This window comes from Manis javanica, chromosome 2 (genome assembly GCF_040802235.1).
Source record: "Manis javanica isolate MJ-LG chromosome 2, MJ_LKY, whole genome shotgun sequence".
NCBI classification, from domain to species: Eukaryota; Metazoa; Chordata; class Mammalia; order Pholidota; family Manidae; genus Manis; species Manis javanica.
This window is the reverse complement of record NC_133157.1, coordinates 81,404,763-81,424,816: the sequence shown is the minus strand read 5'-3', so window position 1 is coordinate 81,424,816 and position 20,054 is coordinate 81,404,763. Positions and strand designations below refer to the sequence as shown.

The window sequence follows — 20,054 nt, the reverse complement described above, 5'->3', positions numbered from 1 at the left end:
GGGGTTTTCTTTCTCTGAATACAAGAACAGTAGAAAATGAAATAACTGATATAAATACTAAAAGAGGAATAAATTGTTCCACATGATATGACTTACATAACTAGAAAACCCAAAAGACTGCTGAACACTAGTATAAATACTCAGATAAATTTAACAAAATGGTTCTGTAGCAAGAAACTGAAGAAAATGATTATATCTTTAAGTTAGAATTTAAGGAAAGTCAAACCAGATCTCAATCAAAATTGTCAGTCTTTCTAAAATTAATATATAAATTTCATTAATTCCAGTTAGAAACCAAGTGCATTATTTTATGAAATTGTATAAGGCAGTTTTTTTTTTAGATAAGTATTTTTTATTGAAGGGTAGTTGACACACAGTATTACATTAGTTTCAGGTGTACAACAGTGATTTAACATTTATATACATGATAATTCTAGGTACCAGCTATCACCATACCAAGTTGTTACAATATTTTGACTATATTCCTTATGCTATACATTACATCCCGGTTACTTATTTATTTCACAATTGGAAGTGTGTACTTTTTTTTTTTGTGAGGGCATCTCTCATATTTATTGATCAAATGGTTGTTAACCACAATAAAATTCTGTATAGGGGAGTCAATGCTCAATGCACAATCATTAATCCACCCCAAGCCTAATTTTCGTCAGTCTCCAATCTTCTGAAGCATAACGAACAAGTTCTTACATGGAGAACAAATTCTTACATAGTGAATAACATTACCAGGGCAGTCATCACAGAGGCTTTTGGTTTTGATCATGCATTGTGAACTATAAACAGTCAGTTCAAATATGAATATTCATTTGATTTTTATACTTGATTTATATGTGGATACCACATTTCTCTATTATTATTATTTTTAATAAAATGCTGAAGTGGTAGGTAGATACAAGATAAAGGTAGAAAACATAGTTTAGTGTTGTAAGAGAGCAAATGCAGATGATCAGGTGTGTGCCTGTAGACTATGTGTTAATCCAAGCTAGACAAGGGCAATAAAACATCCACATATGCAGAAGATTTCTCTCAGAACAGGGGGGGGGAGGTTCTAAGCCTCACCTCTGTTGATCCCCATTTTCTCACCTGATGGCCCCCCTGTGACTGTGCCTGTTTTAGGTTGTTCCTCCCTTGAGGAATCTGTATAAGGCAGTTTTAAAGTTCATGTGGAAACTATATTTCTAAAACTACCCAAGAAAATATACCAATAATCTAATCCTATTTTTGTAAATAGTCTCTTCTCCTCCCTGCTATAAACATATTTATTTGGAGAAAGTTGGGGAAGAAAACAACCTTGCCATTAATGGCATTTTTTCCCCCTAAACCTGAGTGTAGAATCCATGGGAACTTGCAGGAGTGATCATGTATTATTTCTTAATATATTTCTTGACTCTTTTGCTTGTTGCAAGGAATATATACTTCTTATTATTTTTATTTGATCTAATATAGAGAAGATAATAGAAAAAGTTCAAAGACTTCTCATTCTTTGCAATTGTACTTAAACTGGAAATAAATGTCTATCACTGACTTAGGAGAGTTTACGGAAGTATCTTGGATTTTTTTTTTAACATTTCAAAAAACAAATATATTTTCTTTTAGCTCTGCCAAGCAGTTGGTGCTTTCTACAATGGCAAAATTAATTTTTTACTAAAAAATTCTGAAAAAAATGTTCTTATTTTTCTCTCTCTGTCAAAGGTATGCAGCCACTCATGTATTCAGTTCAGGAAGCATTAAATGCCAGACCATGGTGGGTTCGTGTGGGGACTGACATTTGTTACTATAAGTAAGTATTCTAACGAATAATAGAATATCAGCTTATAGAAGGGGATATCAACTTAACTCTGTCTCAGTTTAAAATAAAAATTGAGTTATTTTGTATTATTTGAATTGTGGTCATATACTTCAGTATTACTTCTAATAGTCCTTAAAAATTTGAAATCTACTTAGGGGTATATTTAGTGGAAATGTGTTTGTAGACAGACAGATTTAAATCCATATCTTGTCTCCACCATTTAGATTGCTATGTGTTTTCAACTGTTTTAGCTTTGAAATTTAGGAAACTTCATTGAATAAAACTGAAATTAGAAACTCTAGGAAATAATTTGCAGTGGCTTTTTGTTCTAATGATTTAAATATATTTCTTACCTTTTCTCTTCTGCATACAAATGTTTACCCCATTTTAATTTCCAAAATATTTTATTTGGAGATGTATTCCAGTTACATTGTATCCACTTATGCAATTCAACTTTGACTTCAAATAGATTATTTACTTACCAAGTTAAAAACAAATGCTAGAAATCATTTGTTGCCTCAAAGGAATAATTGGATTATTCTTCAACTTCACATCTAAGTAATGTAGGACAATCATGTACTTTGCTTCCCATTTTTAATCTGTTTGTATATGCAATATGTTTCCAGATAACTTCGATTTAATAGTGTGAATGGCTAAAAAAGGGTGGGGTTCTAAAATTTTTATTGATGTGGAGAGTATTAGTTCCATTTAGTTAGTAAATCCAGAAGTGTGAAAAGTAATATGGGCTGATGGCAATTAACTGCTGCATTAGTAAGTACCAAGTTTTTTATAGAGTACTTAAGTAAAACTTTTTACAAACCGTGGTTTTTCTTTTTCTTGAAGTTCTGTTTAATAAAAGTAGCAAGGAAAATTAGAACTTTTCTGTGGATGAAATAAACAATGTTTTAATGTTTTTCTGTTGTAGAAATCACTTCTCAAGAAGTTCAGTTGCTGCAGGTGGGCAAAAGGGAAAATCCTACTATACCATTACATTTACTGTCAATTTTCCACATAAGGATGATGTTTGCTACTTTGCTTATCACTATCCATATACGTATTCAACTTTACAGGTGAGGACTCATTAAGTTGTTTTATTATGATTATTGTGTTATATGCATATGTGTCAAACAATTGAAAAAAAAATTGCTTCAATTATTTTAATAAAATAAGAAAAAGGATCCAATGCTTAAGATTTTAGAAAATAATGCAGTATTTGTTGAAAACAGTCATGGGAGTAAAATGGGAATTTACTTTTTATTTTTATTTAATAGAAATACTAGAGAAATTTGATATTAGTTTTCTATCTTTCTGTAGGAATCTGTAATTCACTAAGGTTCCATGATTTACAAATTTTAATAACTAGGTGAGATTTCCACTTGTTTAATGAGAAACATTTGTAACAGCAGAAAAATGTTCAAGTTTCTCTGTAGGGATTTAATTTCTCTCTTAGGGGTTTTATATGGAGTATAAAGAGTTGTGGGTTCTTTTGAGATTGTTTGGATATTTGCATTGTAAAAAAAAAAACCGGACAAATTAATTTAAATAATTACTGTGGTAGATTAATTCTCAGAACAGAAAGCGCTAATAATCAAAGGTAATAAAGGTATGATCAAATTACACAGAAAGAAATTGGAACGTTATGATTAGAAACAAGCCAAGTTAAAGCTTTCCAGGAAAAAGGAAAAAAAAACATAGTCCATAGAACAGAAGCGTTATCAAGATTGAGAACACAGAATGAGGCTCACGTTGTTTTATTAAAGGTTATAACCCATAATGAAAGCATTGTTTGTGCTAGATAGCATAACATCAGAATATATGTGTTATTTATAGGGTTACAATTTATTATTCTTTACTGAAGTTACCTTTTTAATATAATTTGAATTCCCCTACTTTGTTCTGGTCCCATGGAACTGCCATGTCTTTTTCCAGGCATTACCATGGTTTCTCACTTGGACTTCTGCCAACCTCTTTCTAACTGCTGTCCTAGAATTCACTCTCAGCCCCTTTCCTCTTCATCAGTCTTTTAACACACTGTAACCAGAGGGTTCTTTGAGGGCAAATCTAAATCCACTTCAAGCTCCTTAGTGATATCTGTTGCCATTTGTATGGGGTCTGGAATTCCCACCAGGTTTCATTCAGTCATTTCTCTACTATTTTACATAATTTTTGCCATATCCACATACTGTTTGATCTATTCTTTACTTAATAGTTATCTTTAAATAAACTTTAAAATAATTCACTCTTTAAGGGTAATCCTCATACTAAGTTAATAGCCATAGAATTAATTCCCAGTAAAATGCATTCCTTTTTTTTTAAGATATCCATATATCACTTAGTTATCTCAGTTACCAGTGATCAGCATAGTATGCTCTGGGAAAGACTTATCTATGGGGCCTTTCATTCTGTGTTAAATCCTATTTCTCACCCTTTCTGGTCTAGCTCTAGTGAGTCATTTTTAGTTCTTTAAAACACCTTTTTTCTTTCTTATTTAGTGGTCTTCCTATGTTTCTTCCCTCCTGAGTGCAGCACTCTTCTCCAACCTCATCCTTTGGATCTCAGTTTTAATGTAATTTTTTCTAGAAGACCTTTCCTCACCACCCAGACTTGGCTAGGCTCCCTCTCCTGTTTACAGGCTCTTGTAGCATTCTGTTTTCCCATGGTAGGGTCCATTTATTCATTGCTCTATCCTTGGTATCTGCCAATTTCTGGCACAGAAATAGTGACTTAACAGTAAATAGTGATTATGTGAATGAACATATCCAAACTTTTGGAAACCAATTAAGTATCTTAAAATAGGGGTTGACAATTTATTTTTGGTATAACCATATACTAAAACCATGAAAAGTTGTATTTTCAGAAGATGCATACTTAACATATTTAGTGATATGGTATAGAATCATAATTACCAATATATGTGTGTGTATGTATAATTTATTAAGTGATGAAAGCAGGTTACAAAAAGCCTTACATGTTATTACAGTTTTGTTTATATACATTGGTATTTATTTACTAATTTATTTACTTTAAAATAATTCACTCTTTAAGGGTAATCCTCATACTAAGTTACTACTGTAACCAAGGTAATGCAGTTTATGTTTTTTCTTTGTACATTCTGTGTCTTCCAAACATTTTACAATGAACCTGTATTAATCTTGAAATCAGGGAAAAATTGTTAAAAGTGTGCTACAATTTTCATTCTGCATGTTTTAGATTGCTATTTCAGGTATACAGTCACCGACAATTTCAAAATTCACAAGGCTTTGAAAACCAAACGCTTTTTCATAACCCATTTGGCAGGAAATCCTGGCCTGAGTTAATGTGAGCTTATTTAGAATATTGATTCCACTTAGAGTGACTCTTACATGTTTTGGTGCTAAAAATAAAAATGTGTCCATTGCAGGCTCTTGACCCCACTGGTGTTATAGCACAATTAATGGTATATGCACTGTCTCTCTCCCCTTCTCAACTTCCCCAAATACTGATGCTTGAACTACATCTGGCTCCCTAAGGGTTTCAGAGAAGGGATTATTAATCTGATTCACTTTTTAGATTATGTAGAGATCTGGATGCATTTATTTCTATTTATCATAGGGAGTTTTTGAATGATTGTATACTTTGCTTTTAAATTTTTATCAAGATGCATCTTCAAAAATTGGAATCAGCACACAATCCTCAGCAAATCTATTTTCGAAAGGATGTGTTGTGTGAAACCCTGTCTGGAAACACCTGTCCCTTGGTGACTATAACAGCAATGCCAGAGTCTAATTATTATGAACATATCTGTCAATTCAGTAAGTCTGTCTTCTTCACTCAAAATACCAATTATTCTTACTTATTATTATTATTTTTGCTTCATATATATTTTGTAAGGGCAGTAATACTGGGAATGGGCATCAGAAGTCTTGGGTTCAAGTTTTGGTCCTGTTACTGCATATCCCAGGGCCTACTTCTGGGTCTCAGTTTGCTCATCTTGAAAATGAGGGCACTGCCTGAGAGATTTCCAAGGTCTCTTTTGATAGTAAGATTCTGTAGTTTTTAACGTTAGAAGTCATACCCAAAGTATAATACAGCAAATTATTTTAAGAGTTCATGTAATAATATCATTAATTAAAAAACTTAATTTTATTTATGAATAAAACCACTTAAAAACCTATTAAGTGTTTTGATGCTAGCTGTAGTTTCTTTCTGCCATTTGTATTTTTAAAGTTGCCTCAAATATACAGCTGTAGTAGAAAAAACAAAAAAACTTCTAATTTTGATAAGATGAAGTATTTTAGGAAAAAGAGCTTGCTTGCTGTGCATGAAAATATGAGTAGGTAAACTGCATGGTGGTTTTGTAGATGTGCAAATCTAAGTGTATAATGAAAAATATTTTCCTTCGCGAATTTCTAAGTACATACACATTTTTTTTTCTTGTGCTTATAGTTACTATAAAGCAGGGATAAGATTTTATTTTCCTTCTTTTCCCCATAACTGTATGAAAAATAGATTTATATTTAAAACTTCCCCCATGACTTGTTCTTTCTAAAACCAAGATTATATTTAAAAACTATTTTTAGATATTAGATGTTAAGTAAGTGACTCAAAAACTGTTGTGTTGTTTTCATATTTTTAACTTTTAGGGCATGGTTTACATGGTTTTGTGTATCTGGTTTCTTCTATAGGGCCTAGTGCAGTGCTTGTATGTAATAGTAGGTACACACAGTGAGGTCTACGAATTTATATCAGAATTCACAGCTGAGTAGAAATATTTTAAAGCCCCAAAGTCAAACATCATACAAACTTTCAGTAGCTATTCTTTTTAATACAAGATTTTATGTGTACTTTAGGAAATCGCCCTTACATTTTCTTGTCTGCTCGGGTACATCCTGGAGAAACTAATGCAAGTTGGGTAATGAAAGGAACATTGGAGTATCTCATGAGTAATAACCCTACTGCTCAGAGCTTACGAGAATCTTTTATTTTTAAAATTGTCCCTATGCTAAATCCAGATGGTGTCATCAATGGAAAGTAAGTTAAGCAATAGTTATAGAAATATTATAGATTATTGTGGCTGTCCTGTATAAACTTATTGAAATAATAGCATCTAGGTGAATTTGGAAAAGAAACCTGATTATTCTAGAACAAAGGGGTAGGGAGTTCATCTAAGATAGATTTTTTAATGAAAATATATTTTGTATGTTAGTAGTGGTATAGCATTTCGATAAATTGTGTATTCATGAGACTATTTCATAAGATGCATGTCTTGCTTGAATTATTTAGGAAAAATTACAATGTTAAGATATGAGAGATTTTTTAACACATCTTTTATATTTTTTATTTGTCAGGGGTGTGATCTGAGGTTGTTTTAAGATTTAGTCTTCTGAAATCTCTTTCCACTGATAACGAATATTTGCTCTATCTGCTAACTTCTTTTTGAAAGGAGGAAGTGTAGTTTCTGACTTTTTTAGACTGGAAATACTGAATGAGAACTTCTTTTTTAGAGCTTATAGTTAGTACAGTTCATTTATTGTGGCAATTAGACAAGGTGTCTATAGTGTTTTTGAAAGATGGAATTTTAGTCTAGCTGTCATGAGCATCTCCACATTTGGTGATATATTTTATTCAGTAAAGGTAGCATGAATATTTCTCATATTTTAGGAAATTTTTGAGTTAAATAGAACAATTTCTTTTTAGGTAGTATGTTATGGGGTTATGGAAGTAAAATGACATTTCATGTCTAGTTTTAATTCAGCAGCATACTGATTAGTTAGAATTCTGCTTATATTTATGTCATCTGATTGTTTGCTTAAATATTTGCTCAGTCACTTCAATACTTAATACCTATGATTTAATGACAATGTATTTGAACTTTTACAAGGATGTGTACTTTTCATATATTTATCTTTCTTAGAAGGAGGTCCCAGATGGCACTTTTATATAACTAATATAATCAAAGTACAGTCAGGAGAAAATCTATCCATTTATAAATTTAGAGTATGGGACAAAACCCCAGAATTGAGAATTAATTTTTTCTATAGCTTGAAAATTTTGACCTATAAATCTGAAAACTCACCACAGTTAAGTTTATGTAATACAAGACCTGGTATATAGCCAATGCTTAATAAATGTTTATTTAATGATATAATATGAATTCTGTAGATCCCACAATCTGTATACCCATTTGAACTATCCAGTGGAATGGAATATTAAAATTAAATCACATAAATATAAGAATTTTTCGGTACCAATGTTTGTCTATCATTGTGTTTACATATGTGTAGTCACCGCTGTTCTTTAAGTGGAGAAGATTTGAATAGACAGTGGCAAAGTCCAAATCCAGATTTACATCCCACAATTTACCATGCTAAGGGGCTGCTACAATACCTGGCTGCAGTGAAACGTTTACCCCTGGTAAGTGGCAGTATTTGTTTGTATAGTCTAAGAAATTATTTTGTTGATTAATGACTTAGTATTCTGTACATTATTTTCTTGTTATAAAAGCTGTGTATTAATTTCAAAGGGACTTTCTTTAAAATATCTTTTTCTGTATTTAATCACTTGTGTATAAATTATCTACATCCCCATTTCATCAGGTTTAATTTTTTTAATTATCATAAGTCCTTTTCTTTTTTGTTTATGAATATTGGTAACTCCTGGTTATAAGTTTTAGGTATTTAGCTTCACTGTTATCCTCCAAATTCCCAAACTAGTAGAAGCTTATTTCTGAGCTCTTTAGTCAGCTCTGAAGCAGTTAAGTCTCAAGTACACACATGGAAAAGGTAAGCATCAGCATGGGGGAGATCTGCTGAACTGTGTGTATATGCTGCTGCTGTTTTCAGCAGCTTTTGTTTAGAATGTTCTCATTGTGTTAGTGTTTAAATGAGTTAATCTTCCTTTGGGGAAGATAGCAAAACTTCACAGAGGGCATCATTGACATGCAAGTCTGTCCTTCATTTTTCATTTTTAAAATGATGCTCTTTAAAAATTAAACTGAAGCCATACCCTTATTTTAGTGTTTTTCATGAGAACATTTTCATGTTCTTTTAAATTAAGTAAATGTTTTAACAACCCTTGGGGCAGTCATGACAGTAACTGTAGATTTGACTTATGATTGAATTATTTTTAAAATGGTGAATAATAGGTACAAAAGAAAGAGTGGAACTGTGGCTTGATGCAGGACCTGCAAATGATTTAGCCAGTCTAGAATGAATTGTAGTTCCTTTCGAAAACTAGACATTGTTATTTTTATTTGTTTTGCTTGTTAAATGGTTACTCAGACTAAAAAGACCAGGGAACACAGACCTGTTTATTGGCTTGCTATTAACTAGCTTTACTTGGCAATATATGAGTTTGAAAGGTTTTAATTTTTAAAATATATTATATTTTCAAGGTTTACTGTGATTATCATGGCCATTCCCGAAAGAAGAATGTGTTTATGTATGGCTGTAGCATCAAAGAGACTGTATGGCATACCAATGATAATGCAACTTCATGTGATGTTGTGGAAGATGCGGGATACAGGGTAATTATTACAGATAGGTCAAGAGTTTTTGATTTTCAAACATGTATAAAACAACAGAAAATAATACAATGTACATGGAACTATTCAGAGCCAGTAAATGTTACCTTTTTGCCATTTTTGTTTTGGATTTTCCATTTTAAATATTTCTTCTAAAATTTTTGCTTTTTACATTTAGATTTTTTAATTTACTTGGAATTTATTTTTGTATGAGAATTGGAAATCTACTTTTAGTTTTGCCTTGTACAACCAGTCATCTCAGCACCATTTATTACAGAATACATCTTTCTTCTGCTGCTGTTATAAAGCCATTTGTTACATATCACATAGCCACATGCGTGGGTGTGTTTTGAAGTAGCCTAGTACTGAAATGAGGTCTTAAGGCTTCAGGTCCTGTGTGCTTTCTCTTCCCTCACACTGTCTTTGCTCCTCCTGTATCCCTAAAGAAGCACCCCAGGTTATTTTCCAGAACAGTTTGAGTAACAAACTACTGACCTATCAGAACTTCAAAGCACATTTTCTCTTGGGTATCCTCTTTCTTCTTCCCTTTCCCAAATAAATAAAATGATTACAGTCATATAGAAAATGGAAACACTCCAGAAATATACAATAGTAATAAGTGAAAATCATCTTCTCAGTTAATCACTAAGTAATCATTTTACCATATGTATTTGGGACTTGCTGCTAAGCACATTCATTCATAAATGTATGTACATATATGATATTTTTGTTTTTATTTATTTTAATGCTCCATAGCAACTTATTTTTTCATGTAATGTCTGTTGGCCATCTTTCCAGGTCCTCATATCTAGATTTTTCTCAGTCCGTTTACCAGTTACACAAGATTTTGATTGTGCATTTTTCTTTTTACTGTACAAACGTACCAAAATTTCTTTATTCAGTAGTCCTGTTAGTGGTCATTTGATTAGTATTGCCAAGTCGTCCTTCATAAAGATTGTACAAATTGACACTCCCCTGTTCAATGAATGATGGTGCTATTTCTCCATGCCTTTATTACATCAGACTGTCATATTTGCCAGGTGAAAAAAAAATCTGATGGTTTTAATTTGTGTAATTATAAATGAGGCTTAGTATCGTCTCATATGTTTGGCCAGTTACTATATCTCCCTCTATCTTAAGTCTTTTTTCATACTCCCTGATTACTTTTGTAATGGTCATACAATTATTATTGTTTTAAATATAAGAACTCTTTATGTGCATTAGAAATATATTAAAATTTTTTGTTTATGATGTGTAGCAATTTAAAACTTTCATTATAATTGTTGATTTTTAAAAAATATCTTCTGGGTTTGGAAGCTTAGAAATTCTGACTTTTATCATTCTAAGACTTTAAGTTATTCCATGCTTATTTATGGTTTTAAATTTCATTTAAAAATTTTACTTATTAATTATAAATTTGAATTCTCAATCTAGTTAGAATTCAATTTAATGATGAGTGGCTTCAGCCTGTTTTTCTCAGTGGCTAGCCAGTTGTGCTGGCATTTAGTGAATGTCAGTCTTTTCTCTACTACTAATAATAGTAACTTTAACAAATACCTTTGGTTCTAATTCTGAACTCTTCTCTCTATAAAAATATCTATTTCTATACCAGTGTCACAGTTTACCTTAAGTATATAATGTAGGTGATTATCTGTTGGATTATTTCTCCAGTTATAGCCTCCTCTTTAAAAATTCCCCAGCTGTACCTCCCATATTTAGATTTACAGGTGAACTTGCAAAAAATATGGGCATTGTATCATGATTTTCTTAGCTTTATTAGTTTAGGAGTGATTGACATTTATAGTGTTAGATCTCTTGATTAGTCAACCATCTTTCATGACTAAAATTTCTTCATTTTTTAAATGTTTTCCTTCACATTTTTTAACCTGATTTTCTTAAATGGTTTTATTCTGGTTATTGGTTGCTACTATGAATGTGATTCTTTCTTCCATTCTATTTTCTGAATGCTATTTGTGCAGGAAATCAGACAATTCTAAATTAGTAAGAAAATTATTCTGATTCTGTGAGTAGCAGGAATATGGCAAGAAGATCCACATGCCCCTGTTCTAATTACTGTGCTTTCATGAAAGTTTTTAAAAAACTAAACCATTATTTTAATAAAATCCTCTTGAAATATTTTTTTTTGTATTTTTTATCTTTGCAGACTTTGCCTAAGATACTGAGCCATATTGCCCCAGCATTTTGTATGAGCAGCTGTAGCTTTGTAGTGGAGAAATCTAAAGAATCCACTGCTCGTGTTGTAGTTTGGAGGGAGATAGGAGTCCAAAGAAGCTACACCATGGAGAGTACTTTGTGTGGCTGTGATCAGGGAAAATACAAGGTAAAATATCTCTGGACTTCTGGCCATAAAAAACATGTGAAGGCTTTCTTTTCATATATAGTCCAATTGCTTTCATGTATATGTTAAAAGGACACATTTGTTGTACTGTATGTAATTTGCAATAATAGAATTTAATCATATACAGTCTTAAAAACAGTTGTTTTTTTATTTCTCTGAATTAAATAGCCTGCTTTGGGTCCTTATGAAATCTTGGTTGAATCTGTTTACTAATTCATAATTTTTAAGAAAGTATGTTGTGGTACACATTTAAATACTGCTTAGTAATTTATAACAAGCTGTGCAAGTAGTACATTATTAGTAAAAATTTTCTAACACTTTAATTTATTGGATATAAATACATTTTTATGCATTTACAAATAAACACATTACACTTATTTATAAAGCTTTTTTATATTTATATTTTGTGTGTGCATGACTTTTAAATGCATGTCCCTTCACTAAATTTTTTTCATTACTAAGACTGCTTTTCTCTGGTGCCATAGGCTTTCATTGGAAACAGCTAGAGTTTAAACTTGACTTCTGAAATTAAAGACTAAAAATGTTTTGAATTTTTGACTTTTAAAGATTAAAAACTTAATGAGCAATGAATTGGAACTTAGATAAGCAATAGCAAGCTTGAGTATTTGTTTTTCTTGCCTTGTCACAGAAAGATTTTCAGGTGTTTTTCTAAATATTTGACTCGTATTTGTTTTGTTTTGTCTTGTCATGGGGCAAGAGGAAACAATCTAACAGTGACTTTCATATACCTCACGTAAAGATAGTTATAACTTCGTGTTTGAAAAGAGTTAAAAATCTTACAATTTGTTAGTATAAGAAATGGAGACATAGTTGATATCAAAAGGTTAAGGAAAGCCTAAATAATGACTTTTTCAGTCTGTAACAAACTGGAAGAAAACTGTATAGATTTTGCACTGACATTCCTGCTTTGGGGCCTGGTAGAGGGGAATTTAATGAGGTTACTGTAATTTGTGTTGAGCGAACCTTCCCTAAATTTTTGGTTGACCACAATATACTTCCAAAATGTACTATCTTTTGAATTCTCTCCAAATACTGTAAAATAATGACTTCTAGTCTACCCAGGGCATGATAGTGGTGGGAGAAGATGTGGTGAGAGCACCATCTCAGCTTCCAACCCTCTGCCCTTCAATCTTTGCTTTAGTGGACAGTTTGCTAAGGGTCTCGGATCCCGTTAAGTGTGTGGGGTGTGAAAAGAGGTTGAAGATCACTTCAGTATAAGACCATAGGTGACTCCTAGGAAATGGGCTCTGTAATTTATGAAAAACAGACTGTAAATTACTTCTTAAAGACATGCTTTATGCAGTCAGGCTGGAGAAGGCAACAAAACTTATCAGTGTCTGTGAAACAAGCCTTTGGGGGTAGGGACAGAAGTTGGCAGGGCAGCTGAGACTTCCATGCCCCTTGAAATCCTCTATCGCACATGACACTAGTGCTTTCTTACAATATTTTGATTCCACTCTTAGACTTTCATTGGATTTTTTTAAATGTCCTGTTTGTATTTTGATAAATTTGGTAATTGAAAAAAAAACATTAAAAAAACAGCTAAAGTATATTTTGAAATACAAAAGGTACACCAGTTTTTTAAGAATTTATTTTTTTTAATCTATAAGCTTTTAAAAATAAAATGGATACCTAATAAATACTCATTTTTGCTTTTATATGATTTAGTTAATAGAGTTACATTGTTTTAAACATCTTATGAAGAGAAGTATGTCTTACTAAGTGAAATTTTTTCATGTCGAAGATTTAATGCTTAGATGATAACATACACTTTCTGAAGTTTTTTTTAATTAATAAAATATACAGCAGCTATAGATTCACAAATTGAATGGAAAGTACAAAATTCCCATATACAACCCCATCTGTACACAACACAGATACTGCATACTTTTCAAAATTGTTAATGTTAGCTAATAAATTTTGTGAGTCTAATAATATCTTAAACAGTTCACCCTCAAAAGTGTTCTTATATTGCTGAATTATAGGTTGTAGATGTTATTTTTATTTTCTATGAACTAATTCAGAACAGGTATAGCTTTTCTAAAGCTTTTAAATTAGGGCAAATGAATATTCTAATAATGTCAGGTCACATTTCCTAAAATATTCCTAGAATCAAGTCAGGTCACATTTTCTAGAAAATAGCTATTTAAACAATCAATCAATCAGTCATTATTATAAAGACAATATACTTTGCGTAGGGTTAAGTAACATTTTTTACAATTTAATTTCTTCAGTAACTGTGCTTTTAGTATGGTTATTGAAAACCTGTTTTACAGTACCTTCTCTCTAAATGATATCAGTTCTCACCTTCACTGGCATGCTTGTGTTGGTGTAAGGATTTTACCTATTTTAGAGATTCATTTTCATCTAAAAATTAAATGATAAACAATAACTTGATTTACAGTCCATTTTTTTTTTGTTTTATGTGGTAACTTTTGCTGAATTTTGTATTGTTTATTGGGAAAGTGTTGATGAAAAAGGGTGGTGGTGAATTTTCTTATTGCTTTAGCTAGACAAAATTTGAAGTGGACATTCTTAATTGACACAGAACATAAGAATTTACTTTAGTGCTACCTCACTGGCTTTGATTTGATTTTTTGACAGTTACCTTTCTTTTGTTTTTACTTTAATCACCTAGTAAAAGTATTTATAAGATAATGTCTAAGAAAATGGATGTCCAAGTAAATTGGAGCCTTGATTTTAATGCTGTAATATTTCAGCAGTGGCATCCAAAGTTAGTGGATAAGAAATACTAGCAAGATCTTGTAAAAATACAGTTTCACACATGAACTCAAAGAGTGACATAACCACAAAATGCTTATCTATTTTTTTTCTCTGCAGTGTGTTGGTGAAAATAGTTTGGATATAGTGATGGAGAATAGACATTAGAAGTGGTTTTTCAAAACAGTTTCCTTTGTGACCTAAAGTGATTTTGCATTGTGAAGACATTATGCTTGTTGAGTCCTACCTAGGTCCACGCAATACCAACTTTTTAATTTTATTCATATAATTATAAGCTTTATGTAATTTTAATGAGGTCCAGCCAGAGGATAACAAACATCCTAGTTATATGTATTGAATTGCTTTATTACAGGGTTTACAGATTGGTACTCGAGAATTAGAAGAGATGGGAGCAAAATTTTGTGTTGGTCTGTTGCGTTTGAAAAGACTGACATCTCCGTTGGAATATAATCTGCCTTCCAGCCTGCTTGACTTTGAAAATGACTTGATTGAATCAAGCTGCAAAGTAACTAGGTAAGGTACAATTGTTTTATTCTGTTATTATGTTGTAGTATACTGTTAGATTTCATTAAATGGAGTAAGCAAGAAAGCCACAGAGACTTTAGACAGCCAAGAAAATTTTTAGAATTAATATAAAGTTTACACATCTAATGTTTGTTCCAATTGTGATATTCTTGATTCTCTTAACATTGACATTTGAATGAGATTTTAATGAAATATCCTTATATTTTGAATGATCTTTTTAGTGACTTTAATGGTTTACCCTTAACCCAAAAATAGCCAATGTGGAAATAGTATTTACATTAGATGATATCTAAATTAAGAGGATTTGGAGTCAAGATTCATACTTCAAAAGAAACTGTATTTTGTTTGTTATCTACGTACATCAGATGGCTTTCTAATAACCTTCTGGTTACATACATGGGAAACAGCTAATTTAGTGTCCTTTTAAAAATTTAATGATATCTGCCAAGGATTCTAGGTAAATTTGTGCTCCTAAAATTAAATACATAGTAAAATTTTATCAAAGGCTCAGAGACAATTCAGTATCATAATTCTTAATCATATAACCTATTCCATAAATTGCCCTTTCATTTTGTTGATTGTTTCCTTTGCTTCTTAGTTTGATGTGCTCACACTTCTTTATTTTTCCTTTTGTTGCCTTTGTAGTCATTGCTAAGGCCAGTGTCAAAGAGCCAAGCCCCTGTATTTCTTCTAGGAGTTTTATAATTTCATATCTTACATTGTAGTCTTTAATCCATTTTGAATTGATATTTGTGTATGGTCTAGGAAGTACAGTTTCATTATTTTACATGTGGCTATCCAGTTTTCCCAACACCATTTATTGAAGAAACTATCCTTTCCCAATACATATTTCTGAGATACATACTCCTTTGTTGAAAATTAATTAACCATGTGTGCATGGGCTTATTTCTGGGCTCTCTATTCTGTCTGTTCATCTATATCTTTTTATATGCCAATACCATTCTGTTTTGAATACTATAGCTTTGTAAGATAGCTTGAAATCAGGAAGTGTGATTTCAGTTCCTGAAATCCTCCAGTTTTGTTGTGCTTTCTCAAGGTTACTTTGACTATTTAGGGGTTTTGTGATTCTGTACAAATTGTAGGATTTTTTTTTCTGTTTCTGTGAAAAATGCTATTGTTATTTTGATAGGGATTGCATTGAATCTGTAGATTGCTTTGGGTAGTATGGACATTTTAACATTAATTCTTCCAATCTGTGATTATAGAATATTTTCCATTTATTTGTGTCCCCTTCAGTTTCTTTCATCAGTGTCTTATAGTTGTCATTGTACAGATATTCCAACTTTTTGGCTAATTCATTCTTAACTATTTTATCGTTTTTCTTGCTGTTGTACATGTGATTATTTTTCTAAATTTCTTTCTCATTGTTCATTGTTGGTGTATGGAAATGCAACTGTTTTTTGTGTATTGATTTTGTATTTTGCAGCTTTACTGAAATTCTGTATTATTTCTAACATTTTTTAGTGGAGTTTTGGGGATTTCCAAATATAATATCATGGGATATGCAAATAGATAAATTTTAATTCCTTTCTGATTTGGATGTCCTTTATTTCTTTTTCTTGCCTAATTGCTCTGGCTAGGATTAAAGTGAGCATCCTGTCTTGTTTCTGATCTTAGAGGAAAAGCTTTCCTCATTTCCTCATTGAGTATGATACTAGCTGTGGGCTTAGAATATATCACCTTTATTATATTGAAGTGTGTTCCCTCTTTACCCAATTTGTTGAGAATTTTTATCATGAATGGGTATGAGTTTTGTCAAATGTTTTTTCTGCATCTATTGAGATGATTATATGATTTTTATCCTTCACTTTTTTAATGTGGTATATCACATCAACTTGCTTATGTTGAGCCATTCATGCATCCCTAGGATGAATCCCATTTGATCATGGTGTTTGTATGATCCTTTTAATGTACTGTTGAATTCAGTGTCCTAATAGTTTATTGAGGATTTTTGCATCCAAGTACATCAGGGATATTGGCCCTCAGTAATTCTTCTTTTCTGAATTCCTTGTCTGGTTTTAATATCGGCATAGTGGTGGCCTTGTAAAATGAGTTTGGAAGTGTTTCCTCTTCTATTTTGGGAGTAGTTTGAAAGGACTGATATTAGTCCTTTAAATGTTTGGTAGAATTCATCATTGAACCATGTGATCTTGGACTTTGGGAATTTGTGATTACTGATTCAATCTCTTTACTAGTCAGACTTTTTATTAATTTATTCATGATTCAGTCTTGGTAGGTTACATGTTTTTAGGAATTTACCCATTTCTTCTAGATTGTCTAATTTGTTGGTATATAATTGTTCATAGTAGTCTCTTAGGATCCTTTGTACTTTTGTTGTATCAGTTGTAATGTCTCCTCTTTCATTTATATATTTTTCTGTGTCTTCTCTTTTTCTTGAGAAGTCTAGGTAACAGTTTGTCTTTTCAGAAAATTAGCTCTTAAGTGTCACTGATCTTTCTTATTGTCTTTTATGTCTCTATTTCATGTATGTCTGCTTTGATATTTGTTAGTCCTTAGCTCTGTTAACTTTGCGCTTAGTTTGTCCTTTTTTAGTTCCTTGAGCTGTAAAGTTAGGTTGTTGGCTTGAGATCTTTCCTTTTTCTTAATGTAGCTGTTTATTTCTCTAAAATTCCCTTTTAAAACTGCTTTTGCTATATTCTATAAGTTTTGGTATGTTATGTTTCTATTTTCATTTGTCTAAAGATTAAAAAAAAATTTTTTTTGACTCTGTGGTTGTTCAAGATCTTGTTGTTTGATCGTCACATACTTGTGAATTTTCTAATTTTCTTCTTCTGATTGACTTCTAGTTTCATACCACTGTGGACAGGAAAGATGCTTGATAGTATTTCAGTCTTCTTAAGTGTATTAAGGCTTGTTTACGGCCTTACATATGATTTACCCTGGATAATGTTCCATGCTTGTTTGAGAAGAATATGTTTGTGCTACTGTTAAATGGAATGTTCTGTACACATCTGTTAGGTCTATCTGGTCTAATACGTAGTTTAATTACAGTGTTTCCATACTGAATTTCTGTCTGGATGATCTTTCCATTTTTGGAAGTGGTATTTGAAGCTCCTGATATTACTGTATTCCTATCAGATCTGTTATTATTTGCTTTATATATTTAGGTGCTCTTATGTTGGGTGCATAAATATTTACAATTACTATATCCTCTTGTTTAATTGACCCTTTTATCATTATATAATGACCTTAATTTTCTCTGTACAGTCTTGGGCTTAGTCTATTTTTTCTGTTTTAATTATAGTTACCCCTGTTTTAATTGTAGTTATCCCAGCATACCAAAACTTTTGGTTTCTATTTGCACCAAATACCTTTTTCCGTCACTTCACTTTTCAGTCTATGAGTGTCCTTTACACTGAAGTGAGTCTCTTGTAGGCAACATAGTTAGGTTTGTCTCCTTAATCCTTTCAGCCATTTTGTGTTTTTTGATTAGGAAATTTAGTCCATTTACATATGAAGTAATTATTCGCAGGTATGGGCCTACGAATTGCCATTTTGTCAATTGTTTTCAGGTTGTTTTGTAGTTTCTTTGTTCTTTTCTTCCTCTCTTTCTCTTCCTTTGTTAATTAATGATTTCCTATAGTGGTATGCTTTGCTATCTTTATCTTTTGCGTATCTACTACAAGTTTTTGAATTGTGGTTACCATGAGGTTTACATAAAACATCTTATATACATTTATATAACAGCATATTTTAAGATGATAATTACTTACTTTGGAATTCATACCAAAGCTCCACACCCCTACATTTTATGTTTTGATGTCACAGTTTGCATCTTTGTACATTGTATACCCATTAACAAATTATTGTAATTATAACTTTTTAATACTTTTGTCTTTTAACCTTTGTACTAGATTTATAAGTGATTAACCCATCGCCATTGCAATATTAGAGTATTCTGAATTTTAACTATGATTTACTTTTACTAGTGAGTATGATACTTTCATTTGTTTTCCTGTTACTAATTAACATCCTTTTGTTTGAGCTTGAAGAACTCCCTGTAATATTTCTTGTAAGTTTGGTCTAGTGGTGATGAACTCCTTCAGCTTTTGTTTGCCTGGAAGACTCTCTAGTCTCTCCTTCAGTTGTGAAGGACAACTTTACTGGGTAGAGTTTGCTTGGTTTTTTTTTTTCAGCACTTTAAATATATCATCTTGCTGCTTTCTGGTCATTGATTAAGATGTTATCTGCCAAACTTGTTTATTATAAAGTTAGTTTTTTTCCTTGTTGTAATTAATAAGTATTTTTATGGGGATGTGTTTGAAACTATGTTAATATCCCATTTCTCATCAAATTCTCAATTCATTTTATTCATAATTTATTCATTTTTAAATTTACATATATTGGACTTATGATTTATAATTTTAATTCATTAGGCTTTAATATGTTAACTATATTAATTTAGACACTCAAATTTTCCCTGATTTGGTCCCTTCAAACAACAACTCTGTGTTTTTGACATGTGTCATCATTCTTTGAGTACTTCCTTGAGAGAGTGATTAAAGGGACTATCTTTTCCCCATTGTGATTCTTGTTATACTTTGACCATATATGCATGAGTTTATTTCTAGGCTCTCTATTCTGTTTAATTGATCTCTATATATCTATTCTTGTGCCAGTACCATATATTTTGATTACTGGACCTTTGTAGTATGGTTTGAAGTCACAGAGTGTGATACTTGTACTTTTGTTCTTCTTTATCAAGATTCCTTTGGCTATGCAGGATCTTTTGTGGTTCCACACAAATTTTATGATTATTTGCTCTATTTCATTGAAAAATGCCATTGGTGTTTTGATAGGGATTGCATTGAATGTATAGATTGCTTTGAGTACTATAGATATTTTAACAATATTCTTCCTATCCATGAGCATAGACTCTTTCCATTTATTCATGTCTTCTGCAATTTCTTTCATCAGTGTCATAGTTTTTAGAGTGTTAGCTTTTGAGATTCACTGTGTTTATGAGAAATTATAGAATTTCCTTTTCAGTGAAGCCTGTGGTTGAAAATTATGTTTTATATTCCCAGGCATTCATGTGAAGTACCACACATAAAATT

The 20,054-nt window shown here is 31.5% G+C and overlaps 1 protein-coding gene across 9 annotated transcripts in view; it reads left to right on the top strand.

Moving 5' to 3' along the window:
• Positions 1-20,054, top strand: part of AGTPBP1 (ATP/GTP binding carboxypeptidase 1) — a 213,354-nt gene that overhangs the window by 156,424 nt on the left and 36,876 nt on the right. For all 9 annotated transcript variants that reach the window (XR_012127773.1, XR_012127772.1, XM_073228728.1 and 6 more), the window contains 8 exons: positions 1,711-1,798; positions 2,733-2,877; positions 5,445-5,598; positions 6,637-6,817; positions 8,071-8,200; positions 9,180-9,311; positions 11,473-11,649; positions 14,783-14,943. Coding sequence is in view for 7 of the 9 variants with exons in the window: in XM_073228728.1 (XP_073084829.1) it covers positions 1,711-1,798; positions 2,733-2,877; positions 5,445-5,598; positions 6,637-6,817; positions 8,071-8,200; positions 9,180-9,311; positions 11,473-11,649; positions 14,783-14,943 (1,168 nt within the window). In the remaining 2 variants the exon portion in view is untranslated. The remainder of the gene's footprint in view (positions 1-1,710; positions 1,799-2,732; positions 2,878-5,444; positions 5,599-6,636; positions 6,818-8,070; positions 8,201-9,179; positions 9,312-11,472; positions 11,650-14,782; positions 14,944-20,054) is intronic.